General features: G+C 61.6%; 1 protein-coding gene across 2 annotated transcripts; it reads left to right on the top strand.

Annotated features, from left to right (window-relative positions):
• Window positions 1-648: 648 nt before the first annotated feature.
• STXBP1 (syntaxin binding protein 1) lies at window positions 649-24616 on the top strand. 2 transcript variants are annotated; one of them, XM_072883506.1, is made up of 20 exons: window positions 649-809; window positions 12319-12368; window positions 12543-12624; window positions 13378-13454; window positions 13676-13754; window positions 14305-14408; window positions 15257-15405; window positions 15809-15893; window positions 16090-16220; window positions 16619-16726; window positions 16843-16903; window positions 17530-17595; window positions 17781-17861; window positions 17985-18123; window positions 18337-18446; window positions 18624-18725; window positions 19866-19951; window positions 20265-20419; window positions 21524-21647; window positions 22962-24616. In XM_072883506.1, the coding sequence occupies exons 1-19, from the start codon at window positions 773-775 to the stop codon at window positions 21631-21633; spliced, it is 1812 nt and encodes a 603-aa protein (XP_072739607.1). In that variant the 5' UTR covers window positions 649-772; the 3' UTR covers window positions 21634-21647; window positions 22962-24616. The 2 variants fall into 2 exon arrangements, with proteins under 2 accessions (XP_072739607.1, XP_072739608.1); XM_072883507.1 differs by lacking the exon at window positions 21524-21647 and having other exon boundaries at window positions 650-809.
• The last annotated feature ends 140 nt before the right edge of the window (window positions 24617-24756 follow it).

Genomic DNA, 24756 nt, shown 5'->3' with positions numbered 1-24756 from the left:
TGCGAGGGGCTATGCTGGGTGCGGGAGGATGTGGGTGCGGGGGGTATGCTGGGGTGTGGAGGGGAAGATGCTGGGTGCGGGGGATGCTGGGTGCAGGGGGATGTGGGTGCGGGGCGATGTGGGTGCCAGGGAGGGACGTGGATGCAGGGGGGATGTGGGTGCAGGGGAGATGCTGGGTGCGGGTGGATGTGGGTGCGGGTGGATGTGGGTGCCAGGGGGATGTGGGTGCGGCGCGATGTGGGTGCGGGTGGATGTGAGTGCCCGGGGGATGCTGGGTGCCCGTGGATGTGGGTGCGGGTGGATGCGGGTGCCCGGGGGATGCCGGGTGCGGGTGGACGCGGGTGCCCGTGGACGCGGGTGCCCGTGGATGTGGGTGCCCTGGGGGATGTGGGTGCGGGTGGATGCGGGTGCCCGTGGATGTGGGTGCCAGGGGGGATGTGGGTGCCCTGGGGGATGTGGGTGCGGGTGGACGCGGGTGCCCGTGGCCGCGGGTGCCCGAGGCCGCTCCGCGCGGGGGCGGGCGCAGCGCAGCGCTGCGGCGCGGCGCGGGGCGGGCGGGCGGGGCGCAGTGACGCGGCCCCGCCCGCCGGCGGCCCCTCCCCCGCGGTCAGCTGAGCCCCGGCCCCGCCGCCCCCGCCGCCCCGCCCCGCGCCGCTCCCCGCCCCGCTCCCTCCGCAGCCTTGCGCCGCCCGGCGCTGCGCCCGCCACCGCCGCCGCTCCCGGCCGTGCCCGTGTGCCCCCGCCCCCCGCTGCGGACCCCCGGCGCGGAGACATGGCCCCCATCGGACTCAAGGCTGTGGTGGGAGAAAGTAAGAGCCGCGTCTCGCCGCGCTCCTTGCGCGCCCCGCGGTGTGCTGCGTGCGTGCGTGCGTGTGTGTGCGCGTGGGGGGGTGAAGCAACTGACCGGGCTCCGGCTCCCCTTTTCCGCGGGTGGGGGTGCGGGGATGCGCAATACGGACCCCCGGGGCGGCATCGGCGCCCGGCCGGGGGACGACGGCACCCGGGACACCCCCGTGGGCAGGCGGGAGGACGTGGGGACAAGCCGGCCCGGCGGGCTGGCGGGGGAGGGGAGTCGGGGCTTGTTGTCCCCCTCCGGTTTTTATTTATTTAATTTTGGGGGGGTGCGTTGAGGCTGTTGGGATTTTTCTGCAGTGCTGAGGGGAGGGGAGGAGAAGGGGGCGGTGGAAGAAGGAGGGGGTAAAGAGGGAAGCGAGAGGCGGCCGAGCCTTCCCCCCCCCCCGCTGCTCGCCTCCGGCTCCCAAACGGCCGAGGGGCGATCGCCCCGGCAGAGCAGCCCCCGGAAAGCCCAACCGCCCCCCCCACCGGGGGGGCTGAGCCCGGCCCGGGGGGCACCGGGATGTCCCCGGTGCAGATCCCCCCCCCGCCGCGGTGACAGGCCGGGCGCCGCTCGGCTTTGTCTGCAGCAAATCCCGCTTTCATGGTGGTTTTTTTTTTAATTTTCCCGGACGTGACTTGGTTTCCCCGATCCCGGAGCGGCCGTGCCCTCCCCCCCGAGCCCCCCCGGGCATTTCTGCGCCCTTGGGGGTCGCGGTCCGCCGGGCTATTTTTGGCAGCCGAGCTGCGGGGCGGGGAGGGGAAGGGCGGGCGGGAGCGGAGCAGCCCCGGGTTCGCTTCCTCCTTCCCCCGGCTGTTGCAAGACGATATTGTCAGCGTCGTGATGGCGGGGGGGGGTTCTCCAAAACGCCCGAGGCTGGAGGGGGGGTGGGGGGTGGCGGCTCCTTTCCCCGTAGCAAAATTAAAGCGAAGAACTCCGCATGTAAAAAAACCCAAAAAACAACAACTAAATCAAGAGCAGAAACGGCAGGAACCGGTGGAAACTTCCCCCGGGCTCCCCGCAGCCATGAAGAGCCTTTCTCGTCCCTCCCCGTTCCTCTTGCATGATTTATTTCCGTGGCACCGTGGCCAGCCGGGGCCGGGTCTCCTTTTTTTTTTTTGGGGGGGGCGGTTGGTGTGTAGTCTGGCGGGGTGTGCGTGGGTGAAATCCCCGCGGGTGGGGTGGCTCCGGCAGCCGCCGCGTTGTGCAGCGAAGCCCTCCCGCGCAGGCTGCAGATGGTGCGGCCGGGGCTGGTGGTGTGATCGGGTGGGTGGTGATGGGGGGGGGTATCCCCCGGATTGATGTCCCTGCTTTGTTCCCAGTCGTCACCTGCCCCGGGGATGGGGGGGCTGCGCCATCCCTGACCCCCCCCCGCCCCCCGGGGTGCTGCATTGGGGGTTAGAGCCCGGCCAGCTGCAAAAGGAAAGGGAAAAGGCAGGGAAATGCCCTGTTGTTTCTCTGCTGCAGGATCAGCTTTGGGGAGGGGGGAGGTTGGGTCTTGTGTTTTGCTGGGTTTTCTTTTGGGGGGAGCCTGGTCCCCTCGCCTCAGGGGTGGGGAGAGGGGTTGCCCTCAGCCCAGCCGGGCAGGGTCCGGGGGGAAGCACAGACCCCCAGGCAGGGCCCCATCCAGCTCATCCGGTGCCCTCGCTAAAGAGGGGACAGAGCCCAGCGCCACTGCGTGTCCCTTATTTTCATTCATTGTCTCTGCGCTGAAATAGGCTGGGAGAGAGCACCCGCGCACACACACACACACACACACACAGAGAGGTTCAGGGCAGCATCATGGAAATCTGGCTCAATCCTTCCCTTCAGGGTTTAGCAACAAACTGCTCTGTTCTTCCCTGAAAAATATAATTCCAGACTGAAAATGGTAACTGGTAGCCGGGCATCAGTGCTATCGCGGGGCTGTCGGGGAAGCGTGGGTGTCTGGAAGGAGAGAGCAGGGTTTGTGCAGGCAAAATGCTGCATAGGAGCAAGGGACGGGGCCCTCGGAGGAGCACCCTGCGGGGCCCAGCCCTCCCCTCCCACCGGGGCTCAAGGTGCTCCTCAGGCTGCCAGGGAAGCTCCTGGTCTTGATGGGTCGGTTCCAGCCTTGAGGTGCTGTTTTCAGCTGGAGCTGCTCCCCCAGAGTTCGGACCAGGTGCAGGGCACCCCAGACCTCCCCCTTCCCTGGGCACTGATGCGGCTAGCACAAGATTTCCCCGGCTCTCCCTCACTGCGCCAGCTCACTGCTCGCGGGCAGGGATTCCCCCCAGGTTTACCTGCAGGAGAAGATGCTTGCTCATAAGGAGCAAGGGGTCCGAGCCTGGCGCTGACCCCGGGGCAGGGGATCTCTGCTGGGCTCCCTCCCGGGGAGGGACAGAAGGAAGGATGCTGCTGTGTTGCCATAGCTCGCTCTGCCAGGCCCCACCTCCGGAGCTGCATTCTGCCCTGGCTTCCCTCCAGACCCGGATTATTCTTCTGACCAGCTGGTGCCATAACAAGATGGGTTTTGGAGGCCCCTGGAGAGGTGGGAGGAGGTGGGCAGGGGGACGAGGTGGGTGAGCGTTGCAGGAGATGGGCAGGACCGGATTGCCACCCCCCAGAGCCGCGGGGTGCGTGCTGGGCAGGCTGTCCCTGCGCCTCCCCGCAGTATCCGGCAGCAGTGGCTGCGTCCCTCCAGGACTCGCTTTCATCTGGCCGGGGTCAGAGCTGAGTGTACTCAGCCCCGGAGGTGATGCCGAGGACCGGGTCCTCCTGGTGTGTCTTCTGCTCCCTCTGTGCCCACCTCCCAGGGAACCCCACTGGAGAACCAGTCGCTTTGGTCTGGTGCTGCTTAGAAAAATCTCACCCAAGCGTGGGAGCTGGTCTCACCTCTGAGGACACCCATCCCCAAATCTTCATCTAACCCCCCGCCACGTGGACGTTCCCCCCCATCCTCTCTTGCCCCAGGGCCTCCTTGGATCTTCTCAGGGCAGCCTGCCCCGGCGTTCCCCTGCCCAGCCTGGTCCCTGCTCTTCTGCAGCACCCTGCAGTGGAGAGGAGGAGGAGGAGGAGGCTGGGTTTACTTCATTGAACCATCACCAGCAAGGCAAGACGGGCCGTGCTGCAGGGGTGACACCTGTGCAGCACCTGCCACCACAGCGGGCTGGTGCAAGACACGTAGCTGGAGCATCGGGGGGCGATACCCATGCTGGATCTGAAAACCCCCGGACCCCTTCACCTGCAAGAGGAGAGAAACCGCCCCGAAGGCTTCCTTTTGCTCATGTCGCTGTCACGGACAGATGGGAGAAGCAGAGCAGCCCCAGGATAAGGGAGCGCCCTGCTCCCTTCCAGAGACAGCCGGAAAACACCTTTCCCCCAGGACAGCAGCCGATCCTCCCACGGAGCATCCTTGCCTATGCAGCCTCCCGCGGAGCTGACCTGTGCCTGGGCGCCTGCCTGCCAGAGCCACCGAGGAGCCCCACGGTTAAATCCTGCCTGGACGAGGTCTGATGGGCCCTCAGCACCCCCGTACAGCACTCACTGCCGTACCGTGTCACTCCGTGTCCCCATCTGTACCTCTCGGGGGTACACCCCTGCCTGGCCCGTGCAGGGGTGCGATGACTCAGGGACGCAGGCTCACGCCGAGCTGCACGTGCTGTGCTGCAGCTCCAGGCTCAGGGAGGAGGCATGGGCAGGGCTGCCGGCCTGCTGCCAGCCTCGGGGCACGGCCAGGGGCCCTGGGGACCTGCTGCCACCGGGTTGCTGGTGCGTGACTCACCCAGGCTGCTTGGGGCACCTCACCACTCCCACCACCCCTTGGCCGAGGGCACAGGGACACTTTGGGGACCAGATGCTGCCCATCGAGGATGCTCCGAGCCCATCTCAGGGCCCAGGGTACGAGGCTCGTGCTGCCCCCGAGCCAGGCCTGCCAAGGTCTCTGCCAAGCAGAGGAGGAACAGGAGGCAGCAAAGGGCCAGTGGGAGCATTGCAGGGATGCACGTTGCATCCTCCTCCCTGCACGGGGGCAGAGCCTCCAGCCCCGTCACGATCTCTGTGTGCTGGCGAAGTGGCTGGGTGAGGAGGAGAGGGTCTCTGCGCCCCGTCCCCATGGGTGGGAGCAGAACCTGAAGCCAGTCGCTTCCTGGGCAGCCCACCCTCCTGATCCCCTCCTCCGAGGAGTCCCGAGGGCGGTGCGGTGCTGCCTGCCCTACGTGTGGGTACAGGAACGGGCGCTTGGCAAAGCCTCTGCTGGGGCCTTTAGCGTTTGCCCTCTTGGGATCCTGTCGCCAGGATCTGTCTTGCCTCCAACATTGGCTCTAAGTTGGAAAAGCTTGAAAAAAATATATGCAAAATTCAGGGCTTGCCTTCACACACATTGCAGAGCAGTTTCAGTCTCCAAACCATGGTCTACACCGGGGGCTGAGAAATACTTGCCTGTACATGACCATGGAAGGTTACCAACAATGACAGACCTCACTTTGGCAGGTCTACATCCACCCACTGGTGTCTGCATGTGCAAGAAGGTTGAAAAAGCCACCGACGTAAAGGACTTGGACTCTTCCCTCTTAAAAAAAAAAAAAAAAAGAAAATGTCTGGGTTTAATTCCCCTGCACCTCTCAGGAGAAATGTCCCAGGAGAGATTCCCTCCCTCTTCCCACAAAATCAACACATTTAAAAAGAGAATCATCGTCACATGGCTTTTAGCTGCACGCTGAGAAGCAGATGCTGCGTCCACCAACTCGCGTTGTGGGAAGGAACTTGGCTCTTGTGTTTTGGAGAGTGCAAAAATAGATCAAGCTGAAGGTGAATTAATTTATGGGCTTCCACATTGCCCATGTACACACACAAACACATGAATGTGTACACAGACGTTGACATGTGTGCTACAGGGTCATTTATGGAGCCCATCAGATGGTTTGACATTGCGCCACTGAGGGAGCAGCAAAGCCCGCTCAGGGTTGGACCAGCTCAGCCACACATCAGCTGCCCTCCAGCCTGTCCCTGGTGTCCATGTGAGCACAGGAGACCAACCCAGCCTGGATTCCCACCGAGCCAAGCCTGAAGAGCCCCAGCTTGTCGGTGTTTTGCTCCCTCTTGGTTCAAAGCAGAGAAGAACCATCTCAGAAGGTCATGGCCGCACACATAGAAGAGCGTGACTTACCCCTGGGAGAGGGTCACCTCCCCTCCGGGACACTGTGACACCCCGTGCGTGCCATCCTGCTGCAGGAAAGCTCTTGGCTCCTCTTGGCACTGAAGCACCGCCAACACTGGCCACACCAACAGCACCTACAGCCGCTGACAGCCAGGTACAGCGTCTCTGCTGGGGATGGAAACACCTGGTGGAAGAGGACAAGCGTTAGTGAAGGGTGATGCCTTCAAAAGGGACCTGACATGGTCTGTGGCCCATCGACTCTACCCAAATGGAGAAGCTCTGCTCAACTCCCAGATCCTTGTGCAGACCTGAGGAAACTATGCCAGGAGTGATCCCACAGTGAAAATCCTTGTGAATTTTACCCCGTTCCTCCAGTGCAGTCAATGAGAGCGATTCGTGGGTGTGATCGTGCATTTCATTTCCCTTATTTCCCTTTGGGTGTGTTATTCAATTTCTAAAGAGTTGAAAACCTCCAGGTCTCTGTCCTCCTTCTCTCTAGGCTATGCAGGTTTCCCCGTGGCCTTGGCTGGCAGGTATAGCTGTGTACATCCTTCATGAGAGCAGTGCAAATAGAAAAAGGAGGAATTAATCACAGGTTACTACGATTACCGTGACTAATCCTTGAAGCTAGAGCCCCAGCAGCAAAGCAGCGCTGTGCAGCTCCCCAGAGTAGCACAAATACTGCTTGGCGTGGCTTCGACACGTGGCATGTTTCACCAGCGGCCGTGAGGGAGACGTGTGGTGCTGCTCTGGATGTGAAAATATCGAAGTTCACCTCATCCAGGGTTGGGGAGGAAAGGATGAAGCTGAGCCTGGGCAATTCTGCCCATGCAGGACTTAACTGCAGCTGGACGGCACATGGGCTGCACCACCAGCAGGTTCCTACGTGAGGAACGTGTCCTCCAGAAAGGCTGAGGTCTTCTAGGTGGGCACCAGAGTGAGCAAAACAGGCACTGGGGACATGGACTGTTGGAGGGGACATGTTTGAGACTTGCTTGGTTTATGGACACGGTGGTCTCCAGACTCAAATCATCCCTGAGATGGCTCTTAGCTGCACTGAAGGACATCAGCTAGGCTTTGCCTCCTGTAAATGAAGTTATTCTCCATGTCCTGAACGGGGTTGATGGCCTTCCTGCCATCCTCTGGTCCATGAAGCCTGTTTTATTTGGGAGTGCTTGGGGATGGTACACTGGCACCTAGAGATCCCCGACTGAGGATGTTCAGAGGTGGATACGTGCTCCACTACATTCAAACGTGGTTGTATCTATGTAACATTCACACTGTCTTAAGCAATTAGTTAATGAACCAGCAAAAAAGCAGTTGCCAAGCCAACCCGAAGCCAAACATGTTCGTCTTGGAGATGCAGCGTGACAGCTTTTTAAGAGAAGTGGGTCTTGAGCAAACCTCACCGTGGATTTCTGCGATCCAGCTCTCCAGAGCTGCTCTGGGATGTCGAATCCCAAAACGGAGGATGCGTGAGGAGAGTGACAGGACTGAGCCCTGCCTGTGATAGGGAAAAGCCCACGGTTAGGCCCACTCATCTCCTGGAGGACGTTGGGCAATTCCTACAGCCTGTTGCCCACCCATAAAGCAATTCCGTCTTCCCTTACCACGTCAGGCCAAGGTGTGCAGCCCGTGAGGTCCTGGGACGTGGCAGCAAAGGAGCATTTCTGAGCAGCAGGAGTTTGGCCTCCTGCATTGCTCCAGGAGGGAAGGGCTTGGCCATCGCTGCTGGCACTGGCCATTGGGTCAGCGCTGGAGCAGAAATACCCCCTGGCTACAGCATCCTCACCGACCTGGTGCTCCAGGGTGGGGTGGTGGCCAGGATGAGGTTTCACTGCTTCCACTGACCGGTGGAGGTCAGGGCTGGTCATTAGGTTTCAGGCTCTTTCTGAAGCAGGATAATGGGCTTGGGGCATCCCAAAATGAGTTTTTCTCGGCGCAGGCTGTGCTTTGTTGGTGCGGGCACAAGCGATGGCAGGGTTGGTCCCTCTTCCCTCAGAACCCGTTGGAGACATGGGGCTGGTTGCTTTTGCCGTGAGCAAGCGAGGCAAGGCAGGCTTGGAGAAAGGCTGCCCGGCCAGCTCGGTATAAATAACGTGGGCTAAGCCTCTTGGAGTGACGTATGGGCTCAAGTCCTACTAGGCCACCATGTCACCAGCTTCTGGCCCTGCTTGAAAATGATGCAGTGGGTCACTTTCATGCCACACGTCACCCCAAGAACAAGCCTAACTGCAGGTGGTGGGCTGGGGGAGGTGGTTGCTCTCAAGCATGTCATCTGCATGATTGCACTTTTAGGACCATATTAGTCAAGAGCACAAGGTCCTCCACTTGTGGGTGAGGTGTGCTTCCTTGTCCATAGGCACTGGCGTTGTCTCTACTTTGGAGGATAAGCCCAGAGCTGTCTGTATTGTCTGTTCTCAGTAGAAATTGTAATTAAAATTCTTCCAGCTTGAAGGAAACAGATGCAGTGTGGTAGGTCCAGACAAGCCAAGTGTTGAAGGCACTGGATGAGATATGCGTACACATTTTTTCCCCTGAAACCTGGTTTATCTCCAAGATGAAAAGCTAGACTGTGAGCGTCACCGACTGACGTTAGAGCCCAAAAGCTCTGGCTGGCCAGACCATTTAGGGACATGGGTGGCAACATCTGACCTGCTAATGTGGGGAGGTGAGACCACCGCTTCCTGGGAGGTGTCCAGCCTTGACTTGAGGACCTTGGGGAACAGAGGAGCTGCCGTTTCCCCCAGGAGTCTCTTGCTGATCCTATAACTGAGCGTGGAATTGGCTCAAGGATGCCTTCCCTGGCATTGCTCATCCTGGATAGCTCGTATGTGCTGGCATCCCTTCTCCTGGTTAGATGTGCCCTTGCCAGAGAGGCTGCTTAGAAATTGCCCTGCTCTGAGGACGGGTCCGGGTGTCTTCTCAGCCCTGACCTTGGCCGAGCCTTTGGTCTTGTGGCCCCAGCTCCACCGCTAGCAGCCACATTAGCCAGAAGAGCCCCAGGGAGCAGCTGTACCCTGTTGGACCGTACCTTTTGACCTCAAAATTCCCACATCTTCCCCCTTTCCGTGCCAGCCCTGACCACCCGCAGCGTTTAGCCTTGCCCTCTTGGTCCACCCAAGCGCTAACAGACCGCTCTTCCCTAACCTGGGGGTTTAATGGTTGCTGCAGGGACACCTGGGAGGTGCAGCTCATGGCCACGTCTCCTCCAAACAGGACACTGTAATCTCAAGCTTTTGTTGGGGTTTGTGTCTCATGCCCTCCTGCGCTTTGCCAGGGCCCTGGAGCCTCTTGGGAGGATGCTCCGTGAATCTGCCTCTTTCCCGACCCTGCCAGGGCTCTGTGCTGGCTCTGGCAGCCGGTGGAGGAGCAGACCCGGAGGCTACTTTGCAACCAGATCTGACCCATGGTCAAGGCAGGAGAGGACATCGGTTTAGGGTAGGGCTGTGCCCGGCTGCAGCCGCGGCACAGGGCAGCTCTGCAGCAGGCTGGGAGCAGGGCTGGCCCCTGGTGCCAAGGGGGGCCCATCTCTGACCAGAGGATGGACGCCCCGAAACCACAAAGCTCAGAGCCATCGCCCTCGGAGGTGCCCAGTTTCCTCTCCGGGAGCCCGTCTTGGTGCCAGGACCAGGCTGGGGACCTGACGGCACTTTTTGGGCTGGAAGGGTGCACAGCCAGGCCCATGCTCCCCCCGCCGCACACATCCAGCTCAACCCGTACACACGCAAAAGAGACAGAGTTCCCACATAGCCAGGCGCTGAAGACAAAATGTCCCCTGCGGCAGCTGCCACAGCGAGGACAAGCTCAGGGGTGGCTGAGGCAGCTCTTTGGGGAGCCCTTTCTGGGCTCCGCTGCCCTGGGCCCCGTCCCCCCCTTGCCGCAGCAGACGGAGGGTGCCGGGAGCGCCGCACCAGCCGAGCTACGGCAGCCTTTGCACCGACAGCACCTTCCCCTGGGCCCCAGGACGCTCGTTCCCAGCCTCCTTCCTTCCTTCCCCTCCCGGCCCCGCAGCAAAGCGGTATTTTCATCGCAGGGACAGTATTCCCTTCTGGCTGCTCACAGCCGGACCCTGACCCCTTCCCGGCCAGCATTGCCGCCCGGCACGCGGTGCGCTGCCACGGCCCCCCGTGCTTTCTTCCCCGTTGTTTGCGATGGAGGTTGTTGGTGTGGGAGGGAGGGCTCCTGCGTGCTGCCTTGTAAACAGCGCTGTGATTCCTGGATCCTTGCTCCGGGGAAGGAGCCAAACGTGAGTAATGAAAGGAAGAGGAGGGATGTGCTGCATCCCTCCTTCCTGGCCCTGCTCCTGCACCAGTGGAGGACCAGAGAGCCGGACTGGGGACACAGGGCCAGCCCTCGCTGCCAGCTCCAGCCCACAGCAGAGGACAATTCCCAGTTCACATTTTTCCTCTGTGGGTGACCTGGATTTGGGTGGGCAGCGCACATGGGTGCAGGCAGCAGCTTTTCCCCCGCAGTGGTGTCCAGCTCGGGGGCTCAGGGGTACAGACCATCTGTACCCGGTTACACTCCATCCCCCCTTCCCCGGCCCAGAGGTGCCCTGCACCCCCTTTACCGATGGAGAGGCTAAGGGATGTGACCAAGGGCAGGCAGGACCCCGAGTTCATGGCCAGCATCCTTCTGGGGCTCCTCGGAGGCAGATGTCGCTGGGAAGGAGATGGATGTGCAGAGGTAGGAACGGCTGCCTCTAAGTTTTACAGCAGGACAGACAGACCAGTGATGCTCACAGGCTCCCCGTTTATCCCTGCTGGCACCAGTTCCCAGCCTGGTACCATGGCTCCGAGCCCTGCGAGCAGCCTGGGAGGTCTTACAGCCTCGCTCAGCCCGTGAAATCACCGCAGGGTGTTTGGATGGTGGCAGGGTGAATGAGCCCAGCAGCATGGGGAAACCACGGGGAGCATCACCCTGGGGGGCTGGGGCCGAGCCGAGCCTGGCAGGGCCCCTCCGCTCTCCCAGGGGGGATGCTCCATGTGGCGCAGGGCGGCTGCGAGGCCCCGGCCGGCCCCGATCCACTCGTACCCGTGCAAATCCCCAGCGGGTGGGAGAGCTGGGAAGATGGGATCTTTTGCCCAAATGCAGCATCACCTAAAAGCAGGAGTTTCTAGGGCTGGGTGCTCCCAGGGCAGTCCCCTCTGCATACCTCCCTCAAGCCTTATTCTAAAAAAGGGACAAGTTTAGGCCCCAAACTGCACCATATAAATGCAAATTGAGCTTTGCCCAGGTGACTGGCACCCTTGGGGTCACTTCACACGGGAAGGGTCCCAAGGCTGAGTCTGGCAGGGTGACACCCTCAACAATGGGCTCCCCACACCTCGCGTGTTTTCTCATGTAGAAACGTTCCTTAACTGGGTTTTAACCGGGCATTTCCATCCCCTTCCCTGGGACCAGAGGGTCAGAGCAAAACCCTCCAGGGGAGAAAGCCAGGGAGAAGCACCCTGCAGAGGACATGGCCCGGCCGCTCGCAGACGCAGACTCTTTCCCTCAGGCTCAGCCGGGCAGTTCCCCGGCATGTCCCTGCTCTGCGAGGGGTGATGGTACATACACCCGGGCAAAAAGGGGACCTTCGGGGGACCATCGGCATTTTGGGGGCACCTCATGTCCCCCAACACAGATGTTTAGGCAGCACGTGTGTCTGGCAGGAGGGCAAGTACCTGTTCTGGCAAGGCTTGAACCCCCCTTCCTGCAGCCCAGCCCCAAAAGGTGACATCCCCGTCCCACTGCTGGGGCCACCTCCTTGCATGGCCTTAACCCGCACCCTGCGGGGAGCAGCCCTGCGGGCTGGCCCGGGGCAGAAGCGGGGTGTCTGTGCCTGGGAATGTGGGTGCAGGGTGGCCCCAGCCCCGAGGGGTCCCTGGGTGCTGCCATCCCAGCCGGTTGCGTAAACCCAGCAGCCACAGAAGGCGAAATGAGATTGCGGGGGATTACAAGGAACGGGCTCAGGCCGCTTGATTCTTGTTTCTAAAAGGAGCTCTTAAGCCGCTGTTGTTTTCCTGGCGCTTCGGATTAGGGCTGAGATGTGTGGGGTGGCCCCCAGGCTCCCCAGAGGGACCCCCCAACCCTCCGCCAGCCCACAGCTCCCCACCGGTGTGGGCTCTGTCTGTTAGTGCCAGGCATGAGAGAAAACCAAGGCTGGGGGGTGACGGCCCCTCCCTGGGTACCTCAAAACCACCCCCCATCTCCTCCCCACGTCCCCAGGAAAGGCACTGGGGGAGCGGGGCTCGCCGTGGCCCCGCACATGGAGGGGAGTTTGGTGCCCCCAGCGCAGACCCCAATGCTGCTGACGGGCCCTGGGGTGCTACGGGGGGGACTTGGGGTGCTCACCCCCTGCCCCGCGCTCCCTCTCTTGCAGAGATCATGCATGATGTGATCCGGAAAGTGAAGAAGAAGGGCGAATGGAAGGTGAGCGCCAAACCCCGGGGAGGCCAGGAGAGGAGGAGGAGGAGGAAGGGTGGGGAGGAGGAAGCAGGGAAGGGGGTAGGTGTGGGCAGGGAGCCCCCAAGGGTGGGGAAGGGGTGGGGAAGGGCAGTTCCCTGGCTGCCCGCCATGCCCCCAGCTCACAGCCCCTCTCCCCAGGTGCTGGTGGTGGACCAGCTCAGCATGCGGATGCTCTCCTCCTGCTGCAAGATGACTGACATCATGACGGAGGGCATAACAAGTGAGTGCCGCGTCCCAGCCGTCTCACAAACCTCACTGCAGGAAGGGCAAAACCTCCCTCTGTACCGGGGGACCCGCAACGGCATCTCCAGGCTGGCACAAGCCCGTCGAGGCGGCGGCACAGCCCCCCCAGCCCCATCCCGCTTGGGAAGCAGACACGCTAGCTCCCATTGCGCGCGGACGACTGTCTCGGTGCCAGGCTGATGTTCCACAGCCTCCTCCCTCCTTGCCTGCTGGGGCTGGAGGAGCCCCGACACCTTCTCTCCTGGCAGTATCTCAGTCCGAGGAGGAAACCAGGTGTTATTTTATGTCAACCCTATAAATAGCTCCCTGCAGCACTCCGAAAGCAGAAGGAAACCCCAGGCCATGCATTGGGAGGTGTTTGGGGCAGCGGGGGTTTGCCCCAGCCCGGGTACCACCAGAGCATCACCCCCGGGCGGTCCCCTCCAGCCCAGGGATGTGAGAATAAACCAAGGCAACAGCAACACGGGAGCACGCAGGCAAATCCACCGGCCCGCCGGCACCTTGCCAGGCACCCACACACGCAGCCCCAGAGGGGCACCGTGGGGTTGGGGTGGGGTGGGGACAGTCCCTGCCCCAGCTCCCGGGTGGGCAGGGACGAGTGGCCGAGGACGTTTTGGACACGGAGGGGTTGGCAGGGCTGGTCCTGTGCTGCTGGGGTATCCAACAACCCCGCGTAGCTGAGTGCCCCTGCCCGCGCTCGTCCCTGCCACGGCCTCTGTTTCCCCCCCAGTTGTGGAAGACATCAACAAGCGCCGGGAGCCGCTGCCCAGCCTGGAGGCCGTCTATCTCATCACCCCCTCGGAGAAGGTGAGCACGCGGTGCGGGGGCACGGCCTTCGGCTGGGGGCAGGCAGAGGGGTGCCCAGCCTGGGATGGCATCTTGGCTCCAGCGAGGCCAGCGCTGCCGCGGGGGCCGTGGACCAGAGGTGCGGAGCTTTCCCTGTGCCAGGAGGGAGGGCCCTGGGTGACCCTGCCGAGATGCCCGCGGTGCCACCCTGCCCAGCCCAGCTGGTCCCTTCTCTCTTGCAGTCCATCCACTCCCTCATCAACGACTTCAAGGATCCCCCCACCTCCAAGTACAGAGCTGCCCACGTCTTCTTCACTGACTGTGAGTACCCGGGGGTCGCAGCTCCCACCCCATTGCCCGGGCACCGCGGACCCCAGCTCCCCGCTGGCACCTCCCGGGCACCAGAAGAGCAAACCGTGGGGTGACAGCCCCGTCCCGCCCGTGGCACTGGGCGGCTGCGAGTGCAGGCGGGTGGTTTCCATCTCCTGCTCCCAAAGGGACGGGCGGTTCCCTGCGTCCCAGGGCAGGTGCTGCAGGCAGCCAGCCCTCCTCCGAGAAAGAAACCCAGGGTTAGGGTTAGGGCTAGGGTTAGGGCTAGGGTTAGGGCTAGGGTTAGGGCTAGGGTTAGGGCTAGGGCTAGGGTTAGGGCTAGGGTTAGGGTTAGGGTTATGTTTAGGGCTAGGGCTAGGGCTAGGGCTAGGGCTAGGGCTAGGGCTAAGGTTAGGGCTAGGGCTAGGGTTAGGGTTAGGGTTAGGGTTAGGGTTAGGGTTAGGGAGGGAATGTCCTGGTCACTAAAATGCATGCAAGCAAGCGGGGATGGAGGGATGCTGGGATGCTGAGCGCTACCCTCCTCCTCCTCCTCCCCTTGCAGCCTGCCCCGACGCCCTCTTCAACGAGCTGGTGAAATCCCGCGCTGCCAAGGTCATCAAAACCCTGACAGAGATCAACATTGCCTTCCTCCCCTCCGAGTCCCAGGTGAGGCCAGGCTGGGGACCGTCCCTGCCAGGGTGGTCCATGGGATGGGGCAGCCTGGGGATGCTCTGGGTCCTTCTCCAGCCCCTCAGGGTTTGTGTACAGCGTTGCATCCCTCTGCCCGGCCAACTCCTTTCCCCCTGCTCGGCTCTTCCTCCCTGTCTCCTTTGATTATTTCTCAGGGCTGATCCGCCATGGGGGATTTAGCAGGTGCCATGCTTTGGCCCCGAGCCGGCTGCCGCATGGGCCAGCTCTGCACCCCCCCGGCACAGGCCCCAGCCAAGGGCGCCGGGAGCCAGCCCTGTGCCTCTGCCCCTGCTGGGGACATGGGGACAAGGGGGACAGGGAGGGACAGATGGCGTCGGACCTGTTTGGTGCCATTAACCCTTCAAGCCTCAGCATTTCTGGGGAGACAGACAGGTGGATTATGACCTCTTGGCACCTCCACGAGCAGCCAAATTGGCTTCTGATCTTTACCGGGGGCACCGCCGGGGAGCAGCGTGTCCCCTCTCGTCCCTGGGTCTGTGGTTCCCTGCCTGGGAGCAGGTGACTGCTGTGGGCAGGGGGTCTCCTGCCTCTTCTGCTCACCCTGGGGGCTACACATGGGCAGGGACCGTGCCATGGAGCCGGAGCTGGGGAAGGCTTCAGGGTCCAGAGCTGGCAGCCGAAAGCCCAAGGGGTGCCCCAAGCGTCACTGAGCTCCGGCTGCCCGGTCCCAGGTTCAGCCGGGGACCTTTGTCCGGGGTTGAATCTTGGTTTGCAAACCCACCGGGGTGTCCTGCGGGGCCGCTTTCCTCCGGACGTCTCCTGCAGCAGCTCCCCTCTAACCTCCCTCCCGCTGCACCTCCCAGGTTTACTCCCTGGATTCGGCCGACTCCTTCCAAAGCTTTTACAGCCCCCACAAGGCCCAGATGAAGAACCCGATCCTGGAGCGCCTGGCGGAGCAGATCGCCACGCTGTGCGCCACGCTGAAGGAGTACCCGGCCGTGCGGTACAGGGGGTAAGGGCAGCGCCGTCTGCACCCCCCGGACCTGCCCCCTCCCCCAGCAGCGCGGCGGAGCTGGGGCCGTGCCGAACGTGGGGCAGGGATGAGGCCATGCTGCGTCCGGCGCTGGTGAGGGCGTGGGGATGGAGGAGATGGTGGGATGGACAGACACCCATGCTCAGTGTAAAAACAGGCTTGGACTGGAAGGTGCTCTGGAGAGTGGGGGTTGTTGGGACCCTAAAATCCAAGTGGCACGAAGGCAAAGCAGAGCACCCCGAGGGAAGGTGGAAATGGGCAACAAAACCTCCTCTCCCATGAGCCAGAGACATTGCACAGGGAAACCAGCAGCTCCTCCCCATCCCATGCTGGCGAGAACCAGCCGCCCCGGGGAGCTGACCTCTCCTCCTGCCTCCTCCAGGGACTACAAGGACAACGCCATGCTGGCACAGCTCATCCAGGACAAGCTGGACGCCTACAAGGCTGATGACCCCACCATGGGCGAGGTGAGCGGGGCGGTGCTGGCAGCCCTGGGGGAGGATGCTTGGGCGATGCTTCACTCCTCAAGTCCCACTCGAGCTCTGCCACATGGCAGTCGCAGACCTGGAGCAGGGACCCCAAAATGGCCCCGGCTTCCCCCAACCGCTTGTGGGGCTGGAGGAGCCCCCGGCCCCGCTGCTGATGGCTCCCCTGGCCCCGCAGGGTCCAGACAAGGCTCGCTCCCAGCTCCTCATCCTGGACCGCGGCTTTGACCCTGCTTCCCCGGTGCTCCACGAGCTGACTTTCCAGGCGATGAGCTACGACCTGCTGCCCATTGAGAATGACGTCTACAAGTGAGTGCGGCGCTGCCATCCCCACGGCCCCCATGAGTCCAGCCCTCGAGCGGGAGTTGGAAGCTCAGCCTTGAAGTCTGAGCCTCAGCATCCCTCCATCCATCACAAGTCATCGGTTGGGAGAAACCAATCCTGCCTGCAGCCTGGCAGGCGTGATGGGCAGGGTTGATGCAAAAGGGGCTTTTCTAGCCTCCAGCCCTTGGCCCCTTCCCCAGATTTAGCAGTTGAAGGGGTACAAGAAGGCAAGACGTGAAACCGAGTTGAAATAACTTCGCCCTGCTGCTGGCAGAGCCAAGAAGAGGCCCCACGTCCCCCCATCTCCCTAGAGCCCAGGCAGCGAGGGGACCGTGTGCCCCCCAGCCCCGGCCCTGCCGCGACACCCCCTGTCCTCTTCCCAGGTACGAGACGAGCGGCATTGGGGAAGCCCGGATTAAGGAGGTTCTCCTGGACGAGGATGACGACCTGTGGGTCACCTTGCGCCACAAACACATCGCCGAGGTGTCCCAGTGAGTGTCCCTGCGGGCCGTTTGCCAGCTGGGTGGGACATCAGCTCAGCATTGCCACCCACCCTGCTGTTAGGGTCCCCTCTCCGCTGACGGCTGTGCCCTCCTCCTCTCCCCAGGGAGGTTACCCGGTCCCTGAAGGAGTTTTCTTCAAGCAAGAGGATGAACACGGGCGATAAGGTGACCTGACTGTGCCCGCTGAGCTGGAGACGGGCACCCAGGGGGCTCGGCCACGGGCTGGCACGTGGCGGAGTCTCCTGGGGGACACTTGATGGGGACCTCTGCGAAGGGCCAAGGGTGCTCAGGTTCCTGACGGGGAGACGGCTGTGGGGTGCCAGCCCTACACCTGGGGCTGGGGAAGCAGGGTGCCTTGGGAGAGCACCGCACCGTGGGGGTCGGTTTGCCCCCGGCACGGGGTCCGTGCCCATCCTGCAGCAGCTGCCTCTGTCCCTGGACAGTTCCCTTGCAGAGACCCCGAGTTGGTGGCAGTGAGGGGACACCAGTGGAAATAGGGTGTAAAAGTGGCCAGAAGCTGAAAGCACCATCTCGGCCTCAGCCAAGCGCATGGGGGTCCCGGAGGAAGGTCCTGGGGGGATTTCTCCCCCCAGCACTCCAGTTTGCAGAGCTGCAGACCCCCTCCCTGCCCCTCAGCTGCAGCGGAGGACACCCAGCAATGCCATGGCAGGCGTCACCAAACCCCTGGAAGGGGCTCGCATGGGCACAGAAGTCCTTGGCAGGGTCATCCCCTCTCTGCTCATGGTCCCTAAGTCCCCGAGGGTGAGTGACCATGTCCCCTTCCCTCACAGACCACCATGAGAGACCTGTCCCAGATGCTGAAGAAGATGCCGCAGTACCAGAAGGAGCTCAGCAAGGTATGAGGAGGGGGGCGATGTCTGTGCAGAGCGGCTGGCGCTGAGCCCACCCAGGGAGCGGGTGATGGCAGCTCTCCCCAGAGGGTCCCCGGCTGTGGGCACGGGCTGAGGTTGCGGTGGTGGCACGGGGACCTTCAGCTGCTGCCAGCACCACAGGGGTGACAGCACCACTTGTGTGTCCCCAGTACTCGACCCACCTGCACCTGGCTGAGGACTGCATGAAGCACTACCAGGGCACAGTGGACAAGCTCTGCAGAGTCGAACAGGTATCAGCTCCCCCAGCCCCACATCTCCTCCCCACATCCCCACGGGGACAACTGGGGCCGGCAGCTCCTGCCCCACAGCTCAGCACTGAGCCGTGGGGTGATGAGTACGTGTGCTCTCTGCAGGACTTGGCCATGGGCACTGATGCTGAAGGTGAGAAGATCAAGGACCCCATGAGGGCCATCGTCCCCATCCTGCTGGATGGGAATGTCAGCACCTATGACAAGATCCGCATCATCTTGCTCTACATCTTCCTGAAGAACGGTGAGGAGGACACCTGGGCAGGGGTGGGCAAGACGTGCAGGCAGCTCCGGTGGCAAACAGCTCAGGGTTTGGCCAAGATAAGCCGGATAGAAAAGCTCGGCTCTGTTTCCCCGACCACCACCAGGCCAGGTGTCCAAAGGTGACGATGGAGGGGCTGTGTCCCCACCGGGAGGCATTTCTCAGGAGGACACCGTCTCCCTGTTGCATTTCCAGGTATCACCGAGGAGAACCTGAACAAGCTGATCCAGCACGCTCAGATCCCGGCAGAGGACAGCGAGATCATCACCAACATGGCCCACCTCGGGGTGCCCATCATCACAGATGTGAGTGCCCACCTCCCGCTCCCTGCAGCCCTCCTCGCCCCGCGGGGGGACCATGGCCCCCTCTCTGCTATGGGAACCGCGTACCCCCCGGGATGCCCCTAGCACCCCGCTGGGGTGGCCCCGATCCCGCCGCTGGAGCCCCACATCTCAGGGTGTCTCTGTGCTCTTTCTGCCCAGTCCACCCTGCGTCGCCGGAGCAAGCCGGAGCGGAAGGAGCGGATCAGCGAGCAGACCTACCAGCTCTCCCGATGGACCCCCGTAATTAAGGACATCATGGAGGTGAGCCAGCAAGGACAGGGACAGGGGATGGAGCAGGGACCTCATGTTAGGATGTTTTGGGAGGCTTTCCTGGCCCCCGTGTGCACGCTGGTGGGGTGCACAGCCCCGGCCAGGCTTGCACGGCATCCCTGCGAGACAAAATGCAATAACAAACTGGTTGCTCCTTGTGCCGCACTGTGTGCCACGACGGGCATGGCTGGGTGGCCTCGTCACAGCATTACCCATGTCCCAGCCGATCCAGGGGACAGGCACGGCCCCGTTCACCCCTGCCCACAGGCACAGCCATGCCTGTACCCACGGGAACTACCCCACGAGCTCTGCGCTCAGGTAGCATTGGGCAGAGCCAAAAAGTGTTTTTTTCCAGGCACTGCCTTCCTCCTGACCCGCTCCCTCCCGACCACCCCTTGAATTGGAGCAACCTCCCGGGGTTTGCCCAGAGCCGGGGGATCCCAGGCACCAAAACTGCTCCCCGACACAGACATTTCCCACCTGCTCAGACAGACAGACAGACCCTAGAGCCATGTTTTGCAGAGGGGGCTATCACTGCAGTTCAGTGCCACCTCTGCTCCCAGGCACCGATGACAAGCAGAGCCGCAGCTCCCTTGATTTCCACAGCTCTCGCCTTCCCCTAGCACAGTCTGTACAAACCCTCCCGGGGCGGCGTCACGCCCAGGGCACCCCTAAACCTCACCCCCAGGACCAGAGGGGACTGTGCAGGGCAACGACCTCTCAGATAGCGTTAACCCCCCCACTGGTGATGAAGGGAAGAGCGGGGGGTGGATCACAGGGGGGAAGCCTCATGCCCCTGAGCTTCCTAGGAAAGGAGCTTGTCTTCCCCCCCCCCCCTTACCCTACCTCCACAGACACCCCCGAGCGCAGGGCGAGCCTCCCCCGTGCCCCATGCTGCAGCCCCCCTCACTGCCCCTGCCCCGCCGCAGCAAAATACCACCCTCCTCCCCCTAAGTAAATTACAGAAACACAGCCAAATTGTTCCAAAAAGTAAGGCTATGCAAATATATGCAAATAAATCCTGACCCGGTTGGGCCAGTCCTCCTGGGCACAGCCCTACAGAGGGGCTCTTGGGCCAGGGGCCGTGCCCAGCTCCTCGCTGACCCCCGGCCCGGGGCTCTCTGCCCGCAGGACGCCATCGATGATAAGCTGGACACCAAGCACTACCCGTACATCTCCACCCGCTCCTCCGCCTCCTTCAGCACCACTGCCGTCAGGTGGGTCCCCCGGCCCCCCGCCCTCCCCCTATACGTGGGCACGTATATCACCAGTCGCATCCATCCCTCACCTGCCCGGAGGGGCCGTATCCGTCAGCAGGTCTGTGAGCTGCTCTGCCGTCATCTAGGCATGCCGTGCCTCAGTTTCCCTACCTGTAACGGCGAGCAGCGCTCGTGGCTGGGCAGCTGGACTTTACTTGCTCTAGCAGCAACTTGGAAGCTAATTAATCTGTGATTTAGTTAAGATGTGAACTCAATGCATAGTTTGTTGCCTCCTGCCCATCCTTCATCCCTCTCCTCTCCCTCTCTCTAGTGCCCGCTATGGCCACTGGCACAAGAACAAGGCCCCCGGTGAGTACCGCAGCGGCCCCCGCCTCATCATCTTCATCCTGGGTGGCGTCAGCATGAACGAGATGCGCTGCGCCTACGAGGTGACGCAAGCCAGCGGCAAGTGGGAAGTGCTAATAGGTGAGTGGGATCCGGGGCCGGACCCCGCGCCCCGTCGCGCTGGCTGCTCATCCCACGCTCCCTCTGCCATCCCGCAAATTCCCGGCTCCAGATGATCGTGGGAGCTGGAACTCTGCGGAAAGGTCTTCTCCTGCTGCCCGGTGTCACCCCTGTGTCCCCCCTCCCCAGGGACAGGATACGTCCCTCCACCCATCCCCGGTTTTGCTCCTATTTTTCCTCTCCCTGGCTGGTTTTGTTCAAGCAGAGCTGGGTGAAAAGGGCGTTTTGCAGCTGGAATTGCTCCTGTCGCACCCCTGTTGCACGCTTGTCCTCGGGGTCGTTACAGGGAGAAAAAACAAAATAGAGGCGTGCGGTGCGGCACGCCAACCACGATGTGCACTGTGCATACAGCAGGAGACGCATTTTCCTCTTGCACACACGCTGTGTGTGCAGTTGCACATGCATTTTCCTGTTGCATTTTCCTGTTGTGCATTTTCCTGTTGTGCATTTTCCTGAGATGCATTTCCTGTTGCGCACACACTGCGCGTCCTGTTGCACTTGCAATGCAGCAGGAGATGCATTTTCGTGTTCCGCACACGCTGCGCGTGTGCAACAGGACACGCATTGCGTGCTCAGTCTCAGCACCCCAGCCCTGCTCCCGAAGGAGCTGTGGGTCAGGCATGGAGGACATGGTGGAAGCCCTGCCAGATGTTAGCAAGGAGCTTTCAGGTCCCCTAAAGTTCCCCCCAGGGAAGCACAGCTGGATACACACCTTGCAGGGCAGGGGCAGGAGCCCCTCACTGTCCCATCTGGTCCCTGGATTCTCGCCTGGGGCGCCTGGTAGAGCCTCTTGTCGGCATCTCATCTGCTCCTTGTATTCCCCTGGGAGCAGCAGCCCCCTCTCCATCAGCTCCCGCAGCCCCCGGCCGTGTCCCCCCGCCACCGGACCCACCACTGCCGTCCAGCTCCATCCTGCCTCTCGCCCATCTCATCCCGCGTCTCTCCGGGGACCGTCCCCTGCATGCGCCTACGATGCTCCGGGTGGCAACCGCGTCCTTCCTCACCCTGAAAAATGGTGTGGGGGGGTCTTGGCGCAGCCGTCAGCCCCGCTCTGTTCTCCCGCAGGTTCTACTCACATTCTCACTCCCACCAAATTTCTCATGGACCTGAGGCACCCCGACTTCAGGGACTCCACTAGGGTATCATTTGAGGATCAGGCTCCAGCAATGGAGTGAGCCAAAGAAACCAAGTAAAGGCAGCTTACTAATGAAAAAGAAACTCTTCCTCCCCGAAGGGTTTTCTTTGATTCTTCCGTTCCACCTTTCTTTAATTATTATTTTTGGGTTTCGTTTCCGTTTGGTTCTCCAATAAGAAAATGCTTGCAGTTCCTCCTACCAGGTGGAAAAGCATCCAGCGCCGCTCCATCATCCTTCTGCCATGTCTGTCGGCCGGACCTGCCCGGCTCCGTCATGCCATGAGTTCCCCCTCGCCGGGGCCAGAGGGGCCGGGGGCGCCGGGTCAGGGTCCTGCCTGCGGGGCAGAGGCGTCCCGGGGCTGGGCAGGGGGACGGAGCACCCCGGGATGCTGCCCGCGGCGGGCGGCTGGAGCGGGGCCAGGGGTTCGGTGCCCGGGGGAGAGCGGGCAGCAGCGGGCACGCGGGGTGGACCCCAGCGCTCGTCCCGGCGCTGGCTCCTCTTGTCCCCCGCGACGAAGGCTGGGCGCTGCCGTGAGCCCCAGCTCTGGGCTGCGATGGGGCTGAAATCCCGAGTCGATGGGAAAGCTCAGGTTTGCTCTTGTGGCGCTCGGTGCCCTTGGACAGGCAGGAGCCCCCCGACGTTGCAGACCCCCAAGCCCTGTGCCGGGGTTTAGCTGCCGGCCGTTTTGCCGGTGAGTCCCACGGTGGCATCCCCCCGAGCCGCTGCCCTGCCTTGGTCCGTGCAGAGCCAGGGAGGCTGCAAGGGCGGCACGGCAAGGGGCCAGGCTGCGGGCAGCGTGGCTGGGAGCTGCCGCTGGCACCGGGGAACCGCTGCGGCCGAGCCCGGCTCTCGGAGCAAGGGGCAGCAGAAGGCGAGAGCCCTTTTCCGCCTCCCCTCACACCCGTTCCCTCCCAACCACCCCTTTGACCCAGCGATGCTCTGTGCGGGCAGGAAGAGCCTGGGCACCTGCGGCAGGTCCCTCCTTGCCCGGCTGCTGCCCGCCTGCACCGCCCGCCCTGTGCACCCCGGTGGCTTTTTGGCCAGTGCCTCCTGCGTCCCCCACGGGGCCAGGAGCCACCCCACCGGCCACGACCCCGCTGCACGGGCACCTCCCGGCCCCCGCCTCATCCCGCCCAGCTCCATACATCTTCATTTCTCCTTTTCCGTTCCTTTCCCGTTATCCTCACCCCACACCCCCCCCCCATAGATGTACATTTTCTTGCAAGCATTTCCACCGGTGCGCGGGGCCGTCGTCGCCAGGTAAGGCCTCGCCGGGGGGGACCGGGGACAGCGGGGCCGGCGGCCGGGGCAGGACGGGGGGTCCCGAAGCCATCACTGATGCCCTTCCCCTTCTTCTGCCCCTGCAGGGTCCACGCACATCCTCACCCCACAGAAACTGCTGGACACGCTGAAGAAACTCAATAAAACAGAGGAAGAAAGCAGCAGTTAAAAGGAAACGCCGCCACCGACTCAATGCCGAATTCACCCTCCCCGCCGGGCACCCGGCCCGGGGTGCGATCCTGCACCCAGCCCCGGCCCGGCCCAGCTTCTCTCTTGTTCTTGTGTTGATCCCCCTCCCCTCCCGCTGCCTTCCCCATCTCATTTTATCCACAGGGAGGGGACAACAGCCGAAAAAAAATATATTAAGAAAACCGATGCATTGTGTTTAAAAGAGGAAAAGAAAAAAAAATCTATATATTTGTTGCTGCAGCTATCCGAAGCACCCAGGAGCTCATTGCTGAGTAACCCATCTGCCCATTGCTAGCGAATGATGACAACAAAAAAACCCAACAGAAAAAAAAACCCCTTTTTCCAAACGTTTTGCTCCTCGTTGGGGTCCTGTGTGGATGGACGGACGGACAGATGGACGGACGCACCACCATCACTCCAGCCTGTGCTCAGGCAGGAGCCGCGGGCTGGGCTCAGCTCTCACGTCGCTGCTCGGTCTCGGCCGGGGGGTCCCCGCCACCATCTCCTGCCCCGTGTCTTTTCAGGGTGATGGGTGCTCCCGCCAGATGTGCATGCCAACATCTGGCAGGGGGTTTGGGGTGGGGAGGGTGCGCCCGGGATGCTTCATGCTGCGGCAATTCCCATGTGACAAGGGACCAAAATGGTCAAAACCTGGAGACTGGGCCCGTTGGCTCGCACGGCCGCTCCCCTGCCCTGCTGCAGCCCGGCCTCCCCTTCTCCAGGTATTCCTTAAAATGCATATATATATATTAAAAAAAAAAAATTTAATTTATCTCTCTCTCTCTCTCCATCCATCCCCGTGGAAGCTCGGTGCCCCGTGCCCAGCTCCGCTCGTGTCGTCCCGTGGTGAAGCGTTTCTGAGCGTGCCGTCACCCCGAGGCCCCCCCCGCTCCGGGCCCCCCCTCCGGACTCTGTGTATATTAATGACTGTGTCTCGTGACGTTCTTACAAGCTTGGTGTATAGTGATTTAACCAAACCTCTGATTTTAGTTGGTTTTTTTTTTTTTTACACCCAAGGATTGCCCCCGCCCGCCCCTGCCATTAGATGCACTGCAATATTTTGGGGTCCATCGTTTTGTTCTCTCCCTTTAAAGGCTGTGACCCCCTTTTCCTTCCCCAGAATCGCTCTTTCTTGCCTCGTTGGTGGTTAGCCCCCCCTTCCCTCCCCGTCTGTTCCTTGCCCATAAAGTTAAATGTATATTTTTAGGGCAAAGGCTGTATCATTGCACTGATATTTGTTGGTTCCTCCTTGGTCCTCCCACCCCGTTTTGAGTTCCTTCTCGGTTTAGCAATGCAAATGCTTCAGGATCTTGTATGTTGGACATTATTATTTTTTTTCTGTTACAGTTATTTATATAAAAAATAATTTATCAAAAAGGAAAACTTAAAAAAAAAATAATCTAGTCTGTCTTGGAACTTGTTTACCTTGAAATTACTGGAATCTAAATGTTTGAAAGTGTTGAAGCACAAACATGTATCATCTCTGTATATCTGTTCTTCTGTACTAAAGCACTCGAGTGACTAAATAAAAGCGATCTCCATCCCTAGTGCAACCGGGGCTGTGCTGTGCCGCTTGCTTGGAGCCAGGCGGGTGAGGGAAAGGCTTGGGGAAATATTCTCACCAAACCCCAGTGCCTCCAAGGGAGAGATCCTGGCGTGGGAGAGATCCCGCTGTGGCGATGCCAAAACTCA

Source organism: Ciconia boyciana, chromosome 18, assembly GCF_034638445.1.
Source record: "Ciconia boyciana chromosome 18, ASM3463844v1, whole genome shotgun sequence".
NCBI lineage: Eukaryota > Metazoa > Chordata > Aves > Ciconiiformes > Ciconiidae > Ciconia > Ciconia boyciana.
The sequence above is the reverse complement of the archived record's forward strand: the minus strand, read 5'-3'. Positions and strand labels throughout refer to the sequence as shown.